Source organism: Chelonia mydas, chromosome 1 (genome assembly GCF_015237465.2).
Source record: "Chelonia mydas isolate rCheMyd1 chromosome 1, rCheMyd1.pri.v2, whole genome shotgun sequence".
Lineage (NCBI taxonomy): Eukaryota > Metazoa > Chordata > Testudines > Cheloniidae > Chelonia > Chelonia mydas.
The window spans coordinates 257320287-257341763 of record NC_057849.1 but is presented as its reverse complement, the minus strand read 5'-3'; the positions used below and the strand labels follow the sequence as shown (position 1 = coordinate 257341763).

Genomic DNA, 21477 nt, shown 5'->3' with positions numbered 1-21477 from the left:
GATGAAGCCCATAACTTCTGTTTGAATTATAGTTTATCTTTTAGAGAGAGCTTCATTCCTGATTTCAAATGATGGAGAATCAACTGCATCCCTAAGGAAGTTGTTCCAGTGATTCATTCCCCTAAGTTTAAAAAAAAAATTAAATTAATTCTTATTTCTAGTCTGAATTTGTCTTGCTTTGGCTTCCAACTATTGATCTTAGTATGCCTTCCTCTGCTAGATTTAAATTCTGTCTGTTATCAGAAATCTTTTCCCTGTGTGGGTACTTGTAGACCATAATCAAGTCACGTCTTACTTTGTGTCACAGTTCAGGGCAACTGCACCTGTATTCCCCCTCTGTGGGCCATGAAGAGCACCCTCTATTAGGATCCCGGTTCCCCAGCCATCACCTCTTTTGGGTGGAGACCCATGTCTCTCTCCCTCCTGACAAGGGATTTTCCAGGCCGCACGGTTCCCTGCCTACAGTTTGAGTTTCCCAGCAAGTCAGACTGCCTAAGCAGGCCTGCTTTGCTTTCTCGCCAGAGGCTATAAGCAGCAGAATTGCCCAAAGTCATAGTGTACCACACAGCTTCTCCTAAGCAAGCACATTTATTCTTAAGGTGAAAGCATTATAGAGAAAACAAATTAAAAACAATAGAAGAACATACATATGCTAATAAGCTTACCAGAGAGAACCTCAATTCCAACAAGGGCTCTGGCAAGTGATCAGGCCTTCATATCTCACCAAGGGGTTTTCTGTGGTAACGTGTTCATAACAGCTGTTAGTTCAGAACAAGAATCCCCATGAATCTGTGAATCATTCCTTTATACAGTTTGGACCTCCGATATTGTCCTCAAGTAACAGATAATCAGCAGATAATGGTCCTTCCTCATGGTGAAACTTCAGAAGGATGAGTTCTTGCATAACCCTTGTGTGTGTATATAGGCAAACAAATTGTGTGTGTGTATATATATCAGACTCTTAAGGCCGAAGTGACTGAACTTGAGGAGCTAAGGGAGACAGAGAGGTACATAGAGGAGACTTTCAGGGACACAGTAGAGCGGTCTCACCCCAGTTTGACAGCCTCTCTGCTGGATGATGGAGGATGAAAGTCTCAGATAAGGAGAGCTTCAGGCTAGAGCAGAGGGAAACCGTCCCATAGTTGGGGACTTTCAGATGACGTGCTAAAGGAGCACTCAAGGAAGAGAAGGCCATTGTGGAGAAACTAAATGAATCTTTGCATAGGTCTTCACTGCAGAGGATGTGGGGGAGATCCACACACCTGAGCCATTCTTTTTAGGTGACAGATTTGAGGAAACTGTCCCATATTAAGGTGTCAGTAGAGGTGGTTTCGGAACAAATTAATAAATAGTAATAAGCCACCAAGACCAGATGATATTCACCTAAAAGTTCTGAAAGAACTCAAATGTGAAATTGCAGAACTACGAACTCTGCTATGTAAGCTATTGCTTAAATCAGCCTGTGTACCAGATCACTGGAGGGTAGGTAATGTAATGCCTATTTTTTAAAAAAGGCTCGAGATTATTCTGGCAATTATAGGCCAGTAAGACTAACTTCAGTATCTAGCAACTTGGTTGAAACTACAGTAAAAAACAGAATTGTCAAGACACATATATGAACATGATATGTTGCGGAATAGTCAACATGGCTTTTGTAAAGGGAAAAATCATGTCTCACCAATCTGTGAGAATTCTTTGAGGGAGTCAGCAAGCATGTGGACAAAGGTGATCCAGTTGATCACCTTTGATCCAGGTTATCTCAAGTGCTTATATACGAAGGCACAAAGCCTTGGAAACAAGCAGGGAGAACTGGAGGTCCTGGTGATGTCAAGGAATTATGACGTGATTGGAATAACAGAGACTTGGTGGGATAACTCACATGACTGGAGTACTGTCATGGATGGTTATAAACTGTTCAGGAAGGACAGGCAGGGCAGAAAAGGTGGGGGAGTAGCACTGTATGTAAGGGAGCAGTATGAATGCTCAGAGCTCCGGTACGAAACTGCAGAAAAACCTGAGTGTCTATGGATTAGGTTTAGAAGTTTGAGCAACAAGAGTGATGTAGTGGTGGGAGTCTGCTATAGACCACCGGACCAGGGGGATGAGGTGAATGAGGCTTTCTTCCAGCAACTCGCAGAAGCTACTAGATCGCACGCCCTGGTTCTCATGGGTGACTTTAATTTTCCTGATATCTGCGGGGAGAGCAATACAGTGGTGCATAGACAATCCAGGAAGTTTTTGGAAAGCGTAGGGGACAATTTCCTGGTGCAAGTGCTAGACGAGCCAACTAGGGGGGGAGCTTTTCTTGACCTGCTGCTCACAAACCAGGAAGAATTAGTGGGGGAAGCAAAAGTGGATGGGAATCTGGGGGGCAGTGACCATGAGTTGGTCGAGTTCAGGATCCTGACGCAGGGAAGAAAGGTTCGCACCAGGATACGGACCCTGGACTTCAGGAAAGCAGACTTCGACTCCCTCAGGGAACGGATGGGTAGGATCCCCTGGGGGACTAACATGAAGGGGAAAGGAGTCCAGGAGAGCTGGCTGTATTTCAAGGAATCCCTGTTGAGGTTACAGGGACAAACCATCCCGATGAGTCGAAAGAATAGTAAATATGGCAGGCGACGAGCTTGGCTTAACGGTGAAATCCTAGCGGATCTTAAACATAGAAAAGAAGCTTACAAGAAGTGGAAGGTTGGACATATGACCAGGGATGAGTATAAAAATATTGCTCGGGCATGTAGGAATGAAATCAGGAGGGCCAAATCGCACCTGGAGCTGCAGCTAGCAAGAGATGTCAAGAGTAACAAGAAGGGTTTCTTCAGGTATGTCAGCAACAAGAAGAAAGTCAAGGAAAGTGTGGGCCCCTTACTGAATGAGGGAGGCAACCTAGTGACAGAGGATGTGGAAAAAGCTAATGTACTCAATGCTTTTTTTGCCTCCGTCTTCACGAACAAGGTCAGCTCCCAGACTGCTGCGCTGGGCATCACACCATGGGGAGTAGATGGCCAGCCCTCAGTGGAGAAAGAGGTGGTTAGGGACTATTTAGAAAAGCTGGACGTGCACAAGTCCATGGGGCCGGACGAGTTGCATCCAAGAGTGCTAAAGGAATTGGCGGATGTGATTGCAGAGCCATTGGCCATTATCTTTGAAAACTCGTGGCGAACGGGGGAAGTCCCAGATGACTGGAAAAAGGCTAATGTAGTGCCAATCTTTAAAAAAGGGAAGAAGGAGGATCCTGGGAACTATAAGCCAGTCAGCCTCACCTCAGTCCCCGGAAAAATCATGGAGCAGGTCCTCAAGGAATCAATCCTGAAGCACTTACACGAGAGGAAAGTGATCAGGAACAGTCAGCATGGATTCACCAAGGGTAGGTCATGCCTGACTAATCTAATAGCCTTCTATGATGAGATTACTGATTCTGTGGATGAAGGGAAAGCAGTGGATGTATTGTTTCTTGACTTTAGCAAAGCTTTTGACACGGTCTCCCACAGTATTCTTGTCAGCAAGTTAAAGAAGTATGGGCTGGATGAATGCACTATAAGGTGGGTAGAAAGTTGGCTCGATTGTCGGGCTCAACGGGTAGTGATCAATGGCTCCATGTCTAGTTGGCAGCCGGTGTCAAGTGGAGTGCCCCAGGGGTCGGTCCTGGGGCCGGTTTTGTTCAATATCTTCATAAATGATCTGGAGGATGGTGTGGATTGCACTCTCAGCAAATTTGCGGATGATACTAAACTGGGAGGAGTGGTAGATACGCTGGAGGGCAGGGATAGGATACAGAGGGACCTAGACAAATTGGAGGATTGGGCCAAAAGAAACCTGATGAGGTTCAATAAGGATAAGTGCAGGGTCCTGCACTTAGGACGGAAGAACCCAATGCACCGCTACAGACTAGGGACCGAATGGCTAGGCAGCAGTTCTGCGGAAAAGGACCTAGGGGTTACAGTGGACGAGAAGCTGGATATGAGTCAGCAGTGTGCCCTTGTTGCCAAGAAGGCCAATGGCATTTTGGGATGTATAAGTAGGGACATAGTGAGCAGATCGAGGGACGTGATCGTTCCCCTCTATTCGACATTGGTGAGGCCTCATCTGGAGTACTGTGTCCAGTTTTGGGCCCCACACTACAAGAAGGACGTGGATAAATTGGAGAGAGTCCAGCGAAGGGCAACAAAAATGATTAGGGGTCTGGAACATATGACTTATGAGGAGAGGCTGAGGGAACTGGGAATGTTTAGTCTACGGAAGAGAAGAATGAGGGGGGATTTGATAGCTGCTTTCAACTACCTGAAAGGTGGTTCCAGAGAGGATGGTTCTAGACTATTCTCAGTGGTAGAAGAGGACAGGACAAGGAGTAATGGTCTCAAGTTGCAGTGGGGGAGGTTTAGGTTGGATATTAGGAAAAACTTTTTCACTAGGAGGGTGGTGAAACACTGGAATGCGTTACCTAGGGAGGTGGTAGAATCTCCTTCCTTGGAAGTTTTTAAGGTCAGGCTTGACAAAGCCCTGGCTGGGATGATTTGATTGGGGATTGGTCCTCCTTTGAGCAGGGGGTTGGACTAGATGACCTCCTGAGGTCCCTTCCAACCCTGATATTCTATGATTCTATGATATAGTGTACTTGGACTTTCAGAAAGTCTTTCACAGGGTCCCACACCAAAGGCTCTTAAGCAAAGTAAGCAGTCATGGGCCAAGAGGGAAGGTCCTCTCATGGTTCAGTACTGGTTAAAAGACAGGACACAAAGGGTAGGAAGAAATGGTCAGTTTTTACAGCAGAGAGGAGTAACTACCAGGGTCCCTGTAGTGAGGGGGATTGGCTGCCCTCAGACCTGGAGGGGGAGGGGGCCCTCACTTTGAATCCTGGTGGGCGGAGCCATGCCATGCTCAACCCTCCCGCCGGAAGTTCAGAGGGCAGGACTGGAAGTACAAAAGGCAGGCCGGAGAACTCAGTTGCGGCCCAGCTGCTGGAGGAGCCAGATGCCTCCTGTGAGCTCCCGAGCTGGGAGGCTGCCACAGACCCCGAGGAAGCTGAGGACTAGCCAGGACCATTTTCAGACCTGAACAGAGAGGAGCTCCAAGCCCTGACAGAGGCCCTCTTCCTGGATGACCCTCTACAGAGCCAGGTGCGCCCTGAGGGGGAGTTAGGAAGTGGCCCAGGGGTAGCCGACTCCTGTCTGGCTGCAACACTGCCAGTGAGTGAGTCAGCGTATTGCGGTCAGGATCTCTGCTGACCCAGTGGCAGACCGCTCTGCCACTGGTAGGGCCCTGGGCCAGAACGCAGTGGAATGGGTGGGCCTATGTCCCCCCTGCCACTCCAATCCGTGGGTGGCAGTCTCCCCCTCTCCTAGGCAAGAAGCCTGCGCTTGTTTTCCCTCCGCTAGAGTTAGGAGGCCCGACTGTTTTGCGGCTCAGCCTGAGTGCAGGCCTAAGCTCTCAGACTCTTTGTTGCCCCGCCCTGACCAGTAACTGGGCTCTGTAACTGTGTTTGTCATTCGGCCCTGATCACGGACCTGCACTGAGGTCTCCCATTGCCCCGCTGATCCCCACTCCAGGCGACCTCCCAGAGACATAGTGAGGTGGATTGGCCACCCACAGACCCGAATGGTGAGGGGCCATTCCCCCCAACGGACTACAGTCCCCAAAGGATCTGTACTGAGACCTTTGCTGTTAAACATCCATAAATGATCTGGAAAAAGGGGTAAACAGTGAAGTGGCAAAATTTGCAAACTATGAAATTACTCAAGGTACTTAAGTCCAAAACTGACTGTGATGACTTACAAAGGGATCTCACTTGACTAAATGACAAAATGGCAGATGAAATTCAGTGTTAAGTGCAAAGTCATGCATATTGGAAAACATACTCCCAACTGTACCTACAAAATGATGGGGTCTATATTAGCTGTTATCACTCCTGAAAGAGATCTCAGTGTCATTGTGGATAGTTCTTTGGAAACATCCGCTCAGTACGCAGCAGTGGTCAAAAAAAGCTAACAATGTTAGGAACTGTTAGGAAGGCGATAGATAATAAAACAGAAAATATCATAATGCCACTGTATAAATCCATGGTACACCCACACTTCGAATACTGTGTGTAGTTTTCATCCCATCTCAAAAAGGTATATTAGAATTGGAAAAAGTATAGAAACAGGCAACAAAAATGATTAAGGGTATGGAACAGCTTCCATATGAGGAGAGATTAAAGACTGTGACTTTTCAGCTTGGAAAAGAGAGGACTAGGAGAGGACATGATAGAGGTCTATAAAATCATGAAGGGTGTAGAGAAAGTAAGTAGGGAAGTGTTATCTACCTCTTCACATGACACAAGAACATAGGGGGTCACCCAATTAAATTAATAGGCAGCAGGTTTAAAACAAACAAAAGGAAGTACTGTACTTTTTCACACAAAGCACAGTCAATCTGTGGAATTGCTTGCCATGGGATGTTTTGAACACCAAAAATATATATAAATATAAATATACCCCATGCTCCAGGTGTCCCTAAACCTCCAACTTGCCAGAAGCATCTGGCACTGTCCACTAAGAGAGGATACTGGGGTAGATGGATCATTAGTCTGACTTACCATGGTCATTCTTGTGTTCTTATGTGTTCACCTTTCCCAGAAATTTCCTGGGAAACCCACTTAATTTTAAAAGTTCACTTATCTGACACTTGTGTAAAAGAGACTTTTGAAGCTCATAACAATTTCTAACGTTTACATTAGTCATGTCTCTCCCTTTAGAGATGTTAATACAAATTTCACAACATTACATAAACATTTGTATTTTTAATACAATGAACTCATAAGATATTTAAACTTAATTTAACAAGGTTTAGCTTTTTTCAGTATGGTTTGTCCAGGATATCACTGGAAATTGCCATATCTGTCATACCCTTCTCTTGGATAAATTAAATATATCGAGCTTCTTAAATCTTTCTATGAGGCATATATTCTAGACTTCAAATCATTCTTGTAGCTTTTTTCTGAACCCTTTTCAATTTTTTAACATCCTTTTTGAAGTGTGGACACCACAAGTGGACAGAGTATTCCAGGAATGGTCTCACCAATGCTGTATATGATGCCACCTTTCTACTCCTACTTGCTATTCCCCTACTTATGCATCCAAGGATCGTATTTGCCCTCTTAGTGACAACATTGCACTGGGAGCTCATGTTCATTTGGTTATCTACAATTACATCTAAGCCCTTTTCAATGTCACTGCATTCTAGGATACTGTCTCGCATCTTGTAAGTGCAACCTACATTTGTCATTCTTAGATATCTGTCCTTGCATTTTAGGACCAACAAGGTGGGTGGGATAATATTTTTTATTGGATTAAGTTCTGTTGGTGAAAGAGACAAATGTTTAAGCTTTCCAGAGATCTTCTTCAGGTCTGGAAACGATAACCGTGTCATAGATAAATACAAGATGGGACAGATGAAGTGTAAGAGGTTAACACATGTTGCAAGAAACCACTTAAAATGAAGTGGGCAATTAACACCTCTGCAGTCATAGAACAGAGGAGAGTTAGTAGATTACAAATGGTTGTAGATTACAAGTTGTTGTAATGAACCATAAAATTAGACTCTGCTGAAACCATGAGTTTTACTGTCTAGCAGAGTTATGAATTTAAATTCCTGTGCTTGTCTTTTGAAGGTGTTGTGCAGGTTTCCTTTGAGAACAAGAACTGATAGGTTAGATACAGAGTGATCACTCTGTGAAAAATGTTCGCCCATAGGTGATAGGTTTTTTTTGGCTGTTATCATTTTTTTATGTGAGTTCATTCAACAGCATAGTGATTATATGGTTTCACCAACGTAGTTGTTGCTGGTACATCGAATGTGAAGCCCAAAAATTTGTCTATTTCACCAACAGAGGTTGGTCCAATAAAAGATAATATCTCACCAACCTTGTCTATTTCATATTTTGGGACCAACATGGCTACAATACTGCAACCTTGCATTTTAATATAGCCAAATGCATGTTGTTCACATGAGCCTATCTTACTAAGCAATCCAGACTCAACTGCATGACTCACCTATTTCCACCATTATTTACTACTACACCGATTTAGTGTCATCTGCAAATTTTACCAGCAATAATTTTATATTTCCTTCCAGATCATTGACAGAGATACTGAATAGCATTGAACCAAGAACAGATTCCCCCAAGGCCCCACTAGAAATCCCCCGAGGAGGCTGATTCCCCATTTGCAATTACTTTTTATGACCTATTTAATTCATTTAATATAGGCTACATTGATTTTTATGTAGAGCTAATTTTTTATCAGAATGTCATCCAGGACTAAATCAGTGCCTTACGGAAGTCAAAGTATATTATGTCAACACAATTATCTCTTATCAACCAAACTTGTAAGCTCATCAAAAAGCAGTACCAAGTTTGTTTGACAAGACCTATTTTCCATAAAACCCTGTTGATTGGCATTCACTGTGCTTCCTTTTTTAAATTATCTACAGATCGTATCCCATATCAACCTTCCCACCTTTTGCCTGGGAGTGATGTCAGACTATCCAGCCTATACCTGGATCATCACATTTACTCTTTTTTAAATATTGGCAGAACATTTCCTTTTTTCCCAGTTCTCTGGAGCTTCCCCAGTATTCCAAGATTTGTTAAAAATCAACATCAGTGGTTCAGATCCAACATCAGTGGTCCTTGGTCCAATTCTTTTAATACCCTTAGATACAAATTATCTGGTCCTTCCAGTTTTAAAATGCTTAACTTTAATAGTTGCACTTTAAAATTTTCCATAGATATTGATGGAATAGAAAGTATTTCCTTATCTCTGTAAGATATGAATACATCAGCCTGCTTCATTCCAAATACAGAACAGAAATATTTATTGATTACTTCTGCCTTTTCTGCATTACTATTGACAATTTTACCATCCTTATCTATTATTGCAGTGGTTCTCAATCTTTTGTACTGGTGACCTCTTTCACACAGCAAGCCTCTGAGTGCGACCCCCCCTTATAAATTAAAAACACTTTTTAATGTATTTAACACCATTATAAATGCGGGAGCAAAGCGGGGCTTGGGGTAGAGGCTGACAGCTCACAACCCCCCATGTAATAACCTCGTGACCCCCGAGGGGTCCCGACCCCCAGTTTGAGAACCCCTGCACTATTGGATCTATACCATTGTTAGGATTTTATTTGTTCCTGAAAAATTTAAAGAATTCCTTATTGTCCTTAATCCTACTGACCATAATTTTTTTTTACCTTTATTTTCCCTTGTCAACTATCTACATTTCCTAACTGCTGATTTATACTCATTGCTATCCACTTCCCCATTTTTCCATTTGTTATAGGTATTCTTTTTTATTTTAATTGATACTTTCATTTACTCTTTTTACTAGGATTTCTTTTCACACAAGAAGCCTTCTTATGTGTGTGATGGGATCCCCAGGGCGCAGCCTGGGACTGTGGGACCGCTGTGCCCCCTTAACTCTCCAGCCTGATCTGTCTCTCGCAATGCTCTGCTAGTGCCTCCAGGCACCATTATCACTCAGCACAACCGCATATGCAGCCCCACATCCAACTAGATTGCATGAGTGCTCCCAGAGCCACTCATGAATCACACAAAGAAAGGCACCAGCCAGAGCCCCCCAGCTCCCAGCTTTGTACCTCAGGAATATACCGTCTTGCACTGTTCACGATGAGCAGTGCAAATTTATTAATTGGTTCCCCACTTCGTCAATGGAAAGTGGATATACAGTAGCCTTTGCAAAGCTGAGCAGATTTACGACACACTTCAGGCAAACTCACAGGTAAAGATAAACAGTTAAACCAATTTATTGACTACAAAAGATAGATTTTAAGTGATAGGCAAAAAGTCAGAGTTAGTTACCCAAAGAAAAGAAAATATAAGCACATAGTCTAAACTCTCAACCCTATTAGACTGGGCAACATCTAGATTAAGTAGTTTTTCTGACCCCTGGATACTGCAGTCCTTAGTATGCAGGTTTGTCCTTTAAACCTGGGCCAGTCTCCTCTGTTGGAGTGTCCAGTCTTCTGAGTCTCTTTGTTGCTTGCAGCATAGATGGGGGCAGGAGAAAGGCAAAGCATGTGGCCACTGTCTTCTGTTTTATACCCTTAGTCCATGTACTTGGAGAATACAAGTCCAGGCATGTCTGGTGAGCATTGCTGAGTCACAAGGTGAAGCAATACCCCGGTGCGTCTCCTGTCATTGAATTGTAACTCCTCTGCTGGAAAATGGCTGGTGATATCTGTTCAGCATCTGTTGGTTACCTCTTTTCTTATCATTGTCCCTTTGAGCTAGTATCTAGGTGCTTCCCAAACCCACAGCATATTTTAGTGAAAACCATATAACACAATTCTTATAATTTCGTATGCACTGATGATATACATATTTAGATAGAACAATGGCTTCCAGCAGATCATAACCTTTCCCCTGATACCATACATGGCATGCTTTATATGCAAGATCACAATTATATATAAACGAGATATATGGGGATTACAGAACGCTCCAGCAAAGTATAGACTGTCACAATGTGATTGGAGATTTGTGGGTTTCCTCGGCATTTAAAAAAGCATTCTTAAATAACTCTCCATTATCACTTTTATTTTTATGTTTAAATGTTTCCTCCCACTCAGTTTTTCTCATGTTTGTTTTTGGCACTGGGAATTTGTTCATTTTTAAAGCACGAAGTACATATATATTACTGGTCAGGACTACATTCTGTTTGCACACAACGAATGAAATTAGTGTTTGATCACTTCCATCCGAGCAACCATCAGTTTTTAGTTCAATGATCAGTTCATCTTTATTGGTTAGACTGAAGTCCAATAGTGCAACCAACTTGGGGTAATTCTATATGTTTGACGCAGTTTTTTTGGTGCTAGAAAGTTACCATCTATAATTTTTAGAACTCAAGGATGCTTTACAAATGGCAGCATGAGACCTCTAACATATGTTTCCATGATGGAAATAACCCTTCATAACTCAGTGTTTCTAGACATTAAGGCCTGGCTTGACAAAGCTCTGGCTGGGATGATTTAGTTGGTGTTGGTCCTGCTTTGAGCAGGGGGCTGGACTAGATGACCTCCTGAGGTCTCTTCCAACCCTAATACTCGAGAATTACAGATAGATGTTTATGGATCTGCTCATCCTATTCCCTTATCTGCTTTAATGGCCTGTAACAGACCTCCACCAGTACCTCATCTTGTGATTCATCAGACCATTGAACCATAAGCAGTTCAGATCCTGTTCCTCTCAATTGTCCATAACTTTAAAGCTCGTAATGGTATCTTTCATGTAGAGTGCCATCCCCCTCCCCTTCTACCCACTCTTTTTGCTAAATAGGGTGTATCCAGTGTCTTTAAAACATTCTAGTCATGTGGCTCCTCCCACTGGGTTTCAGTAATAGCAATTATATGAAAGGAGAAATGAGATATGCAAGAGGTTGTTGTAAATCCTCTCTCTAACTGTGCAGATTTATTTATAGTTTTGACCCTGAAACAGGAGAAGTGTCAGAAATTCCATGAAGTCCACTAGGGATTTTGCTATTGATTTTATGTGGAAAGCACTCAGACGTTATGGTGATAGGTATAAAACTGTAACATCTGATCTGTTTCTTCATGCAAGTAATATTTTCCTTACACTGTTGAACAGCTTACCTCTTTGGATGCATTCGTCATTGGTGCAGTAGCTAAGGCAGTTGCCACCACCATCACCTACCCCATGCAGACAGTACAATCAATTTTGCGGGTGAGTATTAGTTATACTGAAAATAGGTCCATCTAATTCCAGGCGAAGGCAGCTCTGCCTCTGGAGGCCACTACTGTACAACCCAAGACCTCTCTATTCAAGAGTCCTTGCTAGACGGACTTCTTTTATCTTGCTGATTGTGTTGAAGGTCATTGGCAGGTCTTACCATTTGTAAGGGCCTAGACTTTGGCTTTTTTGTTGCCTTGCCAAAGGAGCCTGCCGGAACTTCAGTAGGGATAGGGAAGTCTCATAAGCAGGTAATAGTAATTACAATATAGCACATTTATGTAGTGTCTTCCACAAAAACTCTTGAGGCACCTTACAATTTAAAGGCTGCATAAAATGTGGATTTAAAGGCTGCATAAAATGTGGATTTAAAGGCTGCATAAAATGTGGATTCTGAATATAAATAGAAAATAGGTTCCATAAACACAGAAAATAAAATTTAAAGACTAAATACTAAAGACCAAGTGATGGAAGGTAAACTAAAAAGGCAAATAATATACATAAGGTTTGCTTTATTTAGTCAAACCACTACTTGCTTTCAGCGGTGGCCAATATTTGACGCATCAGAGGAAAGTGAACTCACATATAATGCACCTAGCTCAAGGGTGGCCAACCTGATCCTGAGAAGGAGCCAGAATTTACCAATGTACATTGCCAAAGAGCCACAGTAATACATCAGCAGCCCTCCCCCCCCGCTCCCAGCGCCTCCCACCCACCGGCAGCCCCGCCGATCAGTGCTTCCCCCTCCTTCCCCGCACCTCCAGATAAGCTGTTTCGTGACGTGCAAGAGGCTCAACAGAGGGAGGAGCAAGGGCCTAGCAGGCTTAGGGGAGGGAGTGGGAAGGGGTGGAGTGGGGGCAGGGCCAATAGTTGAGTCACAGGTTGGCCACCCCTGACCTAGCCAATTGCCCAGTGCTGTACTCTAATTAGAGTGGTGAGGGAATCGCTCAGTCCTGATCCTTGGAAGCAGTCAGTACATCCTGCAGCATGTAATATGAATACCTTTATTTTAGCTTGGGTAGCTGTACATGTTGACATTGGTGTAGTATTATAATAGAGATACAATTTTTAGTAACTATTCAAAGTCATATCTGCTTACTTTAATACTAAGTACTTAGCACTGTAGAGCCAAGTGTGGTAGAATTAGTTGGATGTTTGCATGGAGCATGGACCATCAATAACACTCTGTGTTTGTCACGGAGGTAATGGAAGTCACGGATTCCGTGACTTCCTGTGACCTCTGTGACTTCTGCAGCAGCCGGTGTGGCTGACTCTAGGACCGCCCAAGCAGCTGGACCTGGAGCCACTCGGGCGGCCCTTGGGACAGCTACACTAGCCACTGCTGGAGTGGTTTTGCAGCCAGCCCCTCGGGCAGCCTCACAGCCAGCCGTACCAACCGATGGCCTGGGCAGCTGGCCCCAGGGACCACCTGAGCAACGGCCGATGCAGCTGGCCCTGAGGACCGCCTGAGCAGCAGTCCCGGGGCAGCGGGAGTAGCCGTTGTGATTCCGGGGCGGCCGGAGCAGTGGGGCTCCTCTCTTCCCTCCCTCCCTACCCCCCGGCCGTGGCCAGAGCAGCAGTAAGCCCCGCCCCCCCGGGCTCCCTCCCCCTGGCACCTGGTGCCATGGGGTCCCCTGGGGCTTTCCCCCTGCAGCTAGTGTTCCGGGCTCCCGTCCCCCCACAGCGCCCCCTCCCCCCGAAAGAAAGATTCAATCAGAGGTGTTTATGGTATAAATCATGGACAGGTAATGAGCCGTGACCTGTCCATGACTTTTACTAATAATACCCGTGATTAAATCTTAGCCTTAATCATCAGTACAGTTGTAAATGAGGTTCCAGTTCTAGCACTAAATTCTGCCCTTGCTTACACCTGTGTAATTGCACTGAAATTAATGGCTTTGCATAAAGTGAATCTTTAACTCAGTGATGCACAAGCCAGAAAGAACTCGTCTTGAATTTTGGATCCCAGATTAATTTTTGCAGGACTGGTAATTAGAAAAATAATCTTGAAAATGAGAATTGTTTTACAGGGAGTCAATGAAACATAATAGCATTGTGTATTTCTGTGTTTATGATTGGAGTGGAACTGGAGTTTAAAATCAATAAGATTTCACCTGTAGCAAACAATGTTTTAATGCTGGAGGTATGATATCAAATAAACTAGGTCAGTAAAAGCTTTGGCCACACTCTTCTGCACTGATTGCAACCTTTTGACAGCACAAGCTGGAAGACATGAAAATAGATGTAGGATAATCAATCCTAGAAGTTACCTTAGAATTTAGTAGCCTCTCCGCATTTTACCTGTTCATTAGGGTTCTTGGTCTATCAGTGAGGGTTATGGTTCGGAGGAAATAATCCCAGTAAATTGTTAACACTGTTTCTTTCCTTTCCCTTTCAGTTTGGACGTCACAGATTGAACCCTGAAAACCGGACACTAGGCAGTCTTAAGAATGTTCTCTATCTTCTTCGACAGAGAGTAAGGTGAGCTTTCTAGTTCCTGTCTTAATGACACATATACTCCCACAAAAGAATGGGCTTTTAACATATTGGCAGTTAATATAGCTGGGCCTGACCATTATTTATTTTCACCCACTTGAACTAGTAACCCAGTTCCACTTGTCCACTATTGCAAAACAGGGATGGGAGAGCAAGTAACAACTTTCAAATTAAATATCTGCATGTTGTTCAGAGTGAGGTGATTCTATAGATAGCAACTTAGCCTCTCCTCTGGAAAAGAGTTAAGTTTCCTGCATAGAATGCTTACCCTTCTCTATTGAGCCCATATGTTTAAAATCTAAGTAGCTGAGGAGACTGGGAATAGGATAAGGAATCCTAATTCTGTGTCTGTAATTTAACTTCTAACTTTAATTAGTAATAGGTCAGTGCTGCTCTAGGGCTGTTAGTTAGTTGGCCAATAAGTCTGACAGGCAAGTGTTTGCATCGTAACTGGCTTCTTTGCTGACAATCTCTGCATAGAGGCCAAAAGTTGACTATGCCACGGAAACTGACTTACTCTCCTCAACAAAATATGAAGTATTCTGGTGGGGTAGAGCGTGTGAGAAACTTGTTCAGTTTTCCATGTTTTGTCCCTCTTCTAGGGATAGAGGAAGAGCTTCAGCACGCAGAACTGTCAGTGCAGGCAGCATTTCTCATTAGTGCTGTAATTTGCTTAGAGAAAACTTCACATTTGTCAAACCTGTTTCTTCTTAGGCGTTTTGGATTGGTGGGACTCTACAAAGGCCTTGAAGCAAAGCTCCTGCAGACCGTCCTCACTGCCGCACTCATGTTCCTAGTCTATGAAAAACTGACTGCTGCTACCTTCACAGTCATGGGATTAAAGCATTCACAGAAGCACTGAGAAAGTGATCTGTGCAGCACAATGAGCATGGAAATAAACTGGGGGTCTGGAGAGGGAGGTCCAATATCTGAGGAAAGGCTGGGTAGCAAAGAATTCTCTCTCTAAGGTCACCTCCTTCTCCATTAGTTTCCATTCTTATTGTCTCTGTCTCAGAAGCTGCGTGAGGAGAAGTTTAGAGTGAAGTCCAGTAGGATTTGCTGCCAGCTGTCTTTGTGGTGGCTTGTTCACTGTATTGACATTTTGCGACCCAATTGTGTTAAGAAATTAAATGGAAAAGATTATTTTAGCACCTGAAATTAAGATTTGTTAATTACTGGAGTGGTTTGGTTGGCTCTTTTAGGGGGAGGGAGTACTTTTACTGCACTTAATTTGCCTTTTTTTTCAACTTGCCCTCAGCCATTCTCCTCCCTGTACTAGCTATCAGCAGCTCCCTGTCAGGTGTTCATCTCACCTGGTATTTGGTTCATTAAAATAGTTCATGCAGAACCGGGTTTCTGGCATAGTTTCCATTTAATTTCTGATATTTTTTTTCTGGTGGAGCATGACTGGATGTTATTCCAAATATCTATCAGAAGATGAGACTTGTGAGAAACTAGAATGCTCATTTCCAAGGGCTGAGTGTGCTGTCCCTCGGAACCACCCTCCCCCCGCCAGTGAACTTGGAACTAGATTGGCCAGTAACTGAATATAGGGATTTCCATACTGCAGCAGGCATGTATTCTGTCTAGTCTGGTACTCCAGCTCCTTCCCTCCTGAAACTAATTGTTGGTTCATTTAATCCAGTAATGTGCCTCAAACAGGGACCAACTCCACGTACCTCAGAGAGGAGAGTAAGTCCCTTCTATAGCACAACTAATTGTAAGTGTTGTTTTTCTTCCTGGCCTCTGGAGGTGGTCAGTTTGTGCCATGAAGCATGTGATGAGGTAATTGTTGTCCCAGCTAGTGTAACTGCACGTGCTCTTCTTACTTATTTTTATTGTTGTATAGTCTTAGTTCATGAAATTCTGTTAAGTCCCATTATAGCCTTTGCCATGCTTGGAGCAATACCATTTTAACATGTGATCTCATAATCCAGGTAAAATCATGCTGGGTCTGTAGCTGAATAGCAAAGACCTCTGGGGAAAAGTCAGGTACTGCCGGAAGTAGCAAAGTAAATGGCACTCTTTTGAGGCATTACTGATCCCATCCCTGTAGTGTTGGGGAATGCTGGTCTACCATCTTATGGATGAGAGTGAAAATTGAGGCCTTGACGCCTAGCACTCTTTGTGAGAGTGGTAGAGTAAATCCAGCCCAAATTCTGACATGGATAATTCTATCTGCCTAGTTAAATTCTCCCTTCAATTATAAGTGGATAATTTTTCAGTGGGACAACATCTTAATAAAGATTGTCTCATGAACTGTCTCTCCTTCCATTCGTGATTGCAGGGACCACTTCCACTCCAATTTGCATTTATAGTACATCCGTCTGATAATTACTGCAATTGCTTACATAGGCAGGTGATATTAGTGAGGTATTTAATATTTAAAGCTTCTTTCAATGCAATTTAATTGCTGGAATCAAGGAGAAGAACCAGCACCGTGTGATCTGTTACTCGCTGTAGACCACCTGTTAGTGTTTAACGGACCACTAGTGATCCACAGGTTAGAGTTTGAGAACTGCTATCTTCACTTCCTGTATTAAATGATGGAGTAGTATTGCTGTGCATTGCTAAACTGTTGTTGTGGCACATCCCAGAACTGGCTGTACTTTAGTGGTATACAGAGACATTCATATATTCAGTGTTTGTATAGCAGGGAGTTTGTATAGTGCTTTGGAATTCACTTATCTGAAAGTTGCAGTGTGGGCCAGGTAATAAAATTAAAACCAGATCGTGCTCTCCAGTCAATAACTCCTTCTTACACATACCTAACAAGAGCAGGACACTGCTTTCATTTTCCTAACAGGTAAGTCAAATAAACAAACCAAGCTCTTCAATCTCGTGCACATACTGCAAGGGAAAAGGAGCAAGGTGTACTTCAGCCTGCCCAATAGCAAAATGGCTTGCTCCATTTGACGGCTGCCAGCACAGGAGCATGTCTCATTTCTCCCTTTTGAAGGAAACTAGAGTCAGTTGCTGATCCCACTCTACTTCCTTGCTGATTCCTGCAGTAAAGGCTAGTATCTCTGATCTATTTATAGTAAACCAGATGAACCTTTTTCATTGTATATTCACCCCACACATGCTTCTGCAGATAAATGCTAAAAATAGCAGTGCAGATCTTCAGGCTCAGGCTGGAGCCTGGACTCTGAGATCCACCCCTCTTCCTGGGTTTCTGAGCTTGGGCTCCAGCCCAAGCCCAAACATCTACACTGCTATTTTTAGCCCCTGTAGTGTGAGCCATATGAGCCCGGGTCAGTTAACCCTGGCTCTGAGACTCACTGTCATGGGACTTGTTCTGCAGTGCAGACATTCCCTGAGAAATGCTTATGTTACTTACACATCTTGTGAGTTCCTCTCTTCTTAATTTTTATTTTACAGTAACTCCTCACTTAATATCCTCCCAGTTAACATTGTTTCGCTATTAGGTCGCTGACCTATTAGAGAACATACTCCTTTAAAGTCCTAAAATGTTCCCTTATAACGTTGTTTGGCTCCTGCCACACGGTGCTCCTACCAGGGACCGGGTCGGGGTGCAGGGGCTTGCCTTGTTCCACCCGCCTCGCACCCGGGCCCTGCTTCCTGGGTGGAATGGCAGGCGGGCAGAGAGGGACAGGAGTCCCAGGCAGGCAGAACGGGGCAAGCCCCTGCACCTTGGCCCCACTCCCCAGCAGGAGTCTTGGGCGGGCGGAACGGGGCGAGCCCCCGCGCTCCTACTCCACTACGCCCCTGCCTCAAACAAGCTTTACAATTATCTTTGGTGAGTACAGTATTAAATTGTTTGTTTTAAAATTATTTAAAACTTATACTGTATATGTATCTAATGTCTTTTGTCTGGCAAAAAAAATTTCCCTGGAACCTAACCCCACCCCCCCATTTACATTAATTCTTATGGGGAAATTGGATTCACTTAACATCGTTTCGTTTAAAGTTGCATTTTTCAAGAACATAACTAAGATGTTAAGTGAGGAGTTACTGTACTATCATTCACAAGCATTTTTATTGAAATAGGGTATACTCTGAACAAGTGGTCAGCACAGCAAGGGGAGTTCTATTTTGAACCTCACTCCCAGAATTGTTACAAGCTACTACATCACTTTCCCTTTTCTGCTAAAGGTTCCATGTAGAGCAATATGGTTATGAGAAAAGGAACTATCAAGGTTTATGAGTTAATCACATGTTATTTAATGCACCCAATGGCTAGTGCAAAAATACTTCAGAGTTCTTTCTCATGATGTAAGATGTAACTATTTAATGACAATACAGGATAAACCTAACAGTCTGAATTCTTTGGTCTGTTAAGGTTATTTGCCTGCCAAAAAGTGGTGCAAAGTGACCTTAAAATAGACAAAGATTGTTGCTGGAAGACTCTCCTTGCTAAACAGGACTCTGCCAGCAGAAAATTGGTAAAAACAGCTCTGCTGCATTCTGTATCAGCAAACTCGCTTCCAGTGTTAGGAGAAGGAGGGTATGGGTCGGGCATTGTGGGGCAGCACATTAGTGCACAATTGCCTCAGAGCAGGTTTTCATGATGCTGCTAAAAGAGGTGAGCTTTGTCTAAACTTGTGTTTACAACATTGCTACCTCTAGTGCAGCTGCACCATTGTGGACAATTGTAATATGGGTAATAATTTTTCTAGTGTAGAAAAGACATAATGGCAGGGAGCACTTCCAGCACTGTAGTAAATTACCAATCCAGAGTAGCACAGACTGGTTTTAGAGAGAGCTATATTCAATCCACCTCAACTAAAGGGAGAGTGGATGCAATGCTGAGATGGGGTGAGATAATGATAAAGAAGGATTTGACTATCAGATTGTGAAATCTGGTTTGTATCTGTTTTGAAATATTGGTAGAGAAGCTGTGGTAGTTTTGACTTGCCCAGGGGCAGCCTATTATGCTGCATTCCAGACAGCTGCCTTGCCTTGCCCTGCCCTGCCCTGGAAAGGTATTTGGCACCGTGTTGAAGGACCATCAATGAGAACCATCAAGACTGCAATTTGGGGCCATCAAATTTGAATGACTCAGCTATTGGCCACTGGCATAGCACTTTCAATTCACATGGTCCTGCAAGGATGTGGGGCAAGTATGACTTTAAACTGGGCCTGTGTCTACACTACCACTTAGGGGTGTGAATAAACCCCACTGTGACGGGGTGTACTGGCCCTGCACTGGAGCGGAAGGGGTTAAGTCAGCATTATTAGCAGCAGAAGCCACGACCCCCCGACTCTGTTGGGTATGCTCCGACTGCTGCTGCAGTATAAAAAGGAGCAGCCTAGCTGAGTCTAGGCTGACTGCTAAGGAGGAAGGACACTTGGTAGGGGGTCCAGCCCAGGAGCTGTTACAGCCCTTGCCTACGGGAGCTGAAGAGCCCAAGACCCAAACCAGAGGCCTGTGGCCAGCGGAACCCCAGGGAGCATACTGTGCCAAGGAGCCTGGAGGACCCTATGGACCATTGCTAGAGGCAAGCAGGTAGGAAGCCACCCAGGGAGGATGGATGAGTGGTACCTCCCACTCTCATGAGGTCAGCGTGTTTTGGTGGGACTCCCCACTGATCCAGTGGCAGACCACTCTGCCACTATTAAGGCCCTGGGTCAGGGCCTGGTGGAGTCGGGTGGGTCCGGGCCCCCTTACTGGGGCTGGCACTCGCATGGTGATGGCCCCCAGGTGCTGGCCACTAGGCCACACTACAGTGCAATGGAAGATGATTATATTGACTCCGGCCGCAAGGCCGCACTACCCTGCATCTGAGGGTGGTTGTATTGACTCTGGCCATTGAACTAAGCAACCCTGAGGCTGGGTGCAACCCCATTGGCTTTAACAGGGGTGGGGGGAAGGAATAACACACCCTTGCCCCACCCCCGGGGTGACGGGGTGTACTGGCCCCATGACACCCTGGCCTGAGGAACATAAGTTACAATGACCTAAACATCACTGTGGACAGCACTATGTCCCTCCGACATAGCTACCACCACTCATTGGGGGTGGATTAATTAAGCCGATTGGAGAGCTCTCTACCATCAGCTTAGAGTGGCTACTCTAGAGAGCTTACAGTGGTGCAGCTGCACTGCTGTAATCTCTCTAATGTAGCCATAGCCTATGGGTTGAATACGTGGTACAAAGCAGGGATCCTATTTAAGCACAGGGGGCGGCCGACCATTGCCATATGTAAGAAAGACTTGCAGGAGAGCCTCTACCCAGTCTGAAATGCTGATGAACCACAAACTCATAAGAATCGGTGACCTCTGACTAAGGGAGGGTGCATCTCAGGACTTCTGTTATTTTCAAAGAGTTGTCAAGAGCTTTAAGAATAAAGTGAATGTTAAGAAATTTCTCTGCTAAGCCTGTATTCCTTGCTTTCTTGCCACCCAGTCTCTGAAGGCTTCCAAGGGAAGCAGTGGGGGCAAAAGATCTATCTGGCTTTAAGATTAAACTCGATAAGTTTATGGAGGAGATGGTATGATGGGATAACATGGTTTTGGTAATTAAATATTCATGGTAAATAGGCCCAATGGCCTGTGATGGGATATTAGATGGGGTGGGATCCGAGTTACCCAGGAAAGCATTTTCTGTAGTATCTGGCTGATGAATCTTGCCCATATGCTCAGGGTTTAGCTGATCGCCATATTTGGGGTCGGGAATGAATTTTCCTCCAGGGCAGATTGGAAGAGGCCCTTGAGGTTTTTCGCCTTCCTCTGTAGCATGGGGCATGGGTCACTTGCTGGAGGATTCTCTGCTCCTTGAAGTCTTTAAACTACAATTTGAGGACTTCAATAGCACAGATATAGGTGTGAGGTTTTTTGCAGGAGTGGTGGGTGAAATTCTGTGGCCTGTGTTGTGCAGGAGGTCAGACTAGATGATCATAATGGTCACTTCTGACCTTAATATCTATGAAAAAAGGCGTTACATTAGAAGCCAAGACTGTCACAGCCTAGGTAGAACTCTGAGGGAGCATATGTAAGCAACAGGGGAGCTCAGGAAACACTGGCTTTAGAGTCTAGGGCAGCTGGATGGTAACATCCAACATCCCAAAGCAAGGCATCAGACAAGAGGGCCAGGACCTAGGCCCTGAACCCAGGACCTGGCCCTGTTGTCCTAGAGCTAGAAAGGGTGATTAAATTCTACCCAGAACCAGTTGGCCTAGAAGTCATGGGCAGCACAAGAACCCCCCATTCAGGCAGGCTAGCCCCCGTCTGACCCCTTCCGCTCGAGGCCCTGCCCCATATCCTGC

At 44.4% G+C, this 21477-nt stretch overlaps 1 protein-coding gene across 5 annotated transcripts in view; it reads left to right on the top strand.

Annotated features, from left to right (window-relative positions):
- SLC25A17 (solute carrier family 25 member 17) overlaps positions 1–16979 on the top strand; it is a 57928-nt gene extending 40949 nt beyond the window's left edge. For 4 of the 5 annotated variants that reach the window (XM_027822701.3, XM_043543911.1, XM_043543918.1 and 1 more), the window contains 3 exons: positions 11651–11746; positions 14151–14233; positions 14963–16979. In XM_027822701.3, the coding sequence (XP_027678502.1) occupies positions 11651–11746; positions 14151–14233; positions 14963–15110 (327 nt within the window). In that variant the 3' untranslated portion in view covers positions 15111–16979. The remainder of the gene's footprint in view (positions 1–11650; positions 11747–14150; positions 14234–14962) is intronic. The other variant, XM_037882325.2, reaches the window with a different exon arrangement.
- The last annotated feature ends 4498 nt before the right edge of the window (positions 16980–21477 follow it).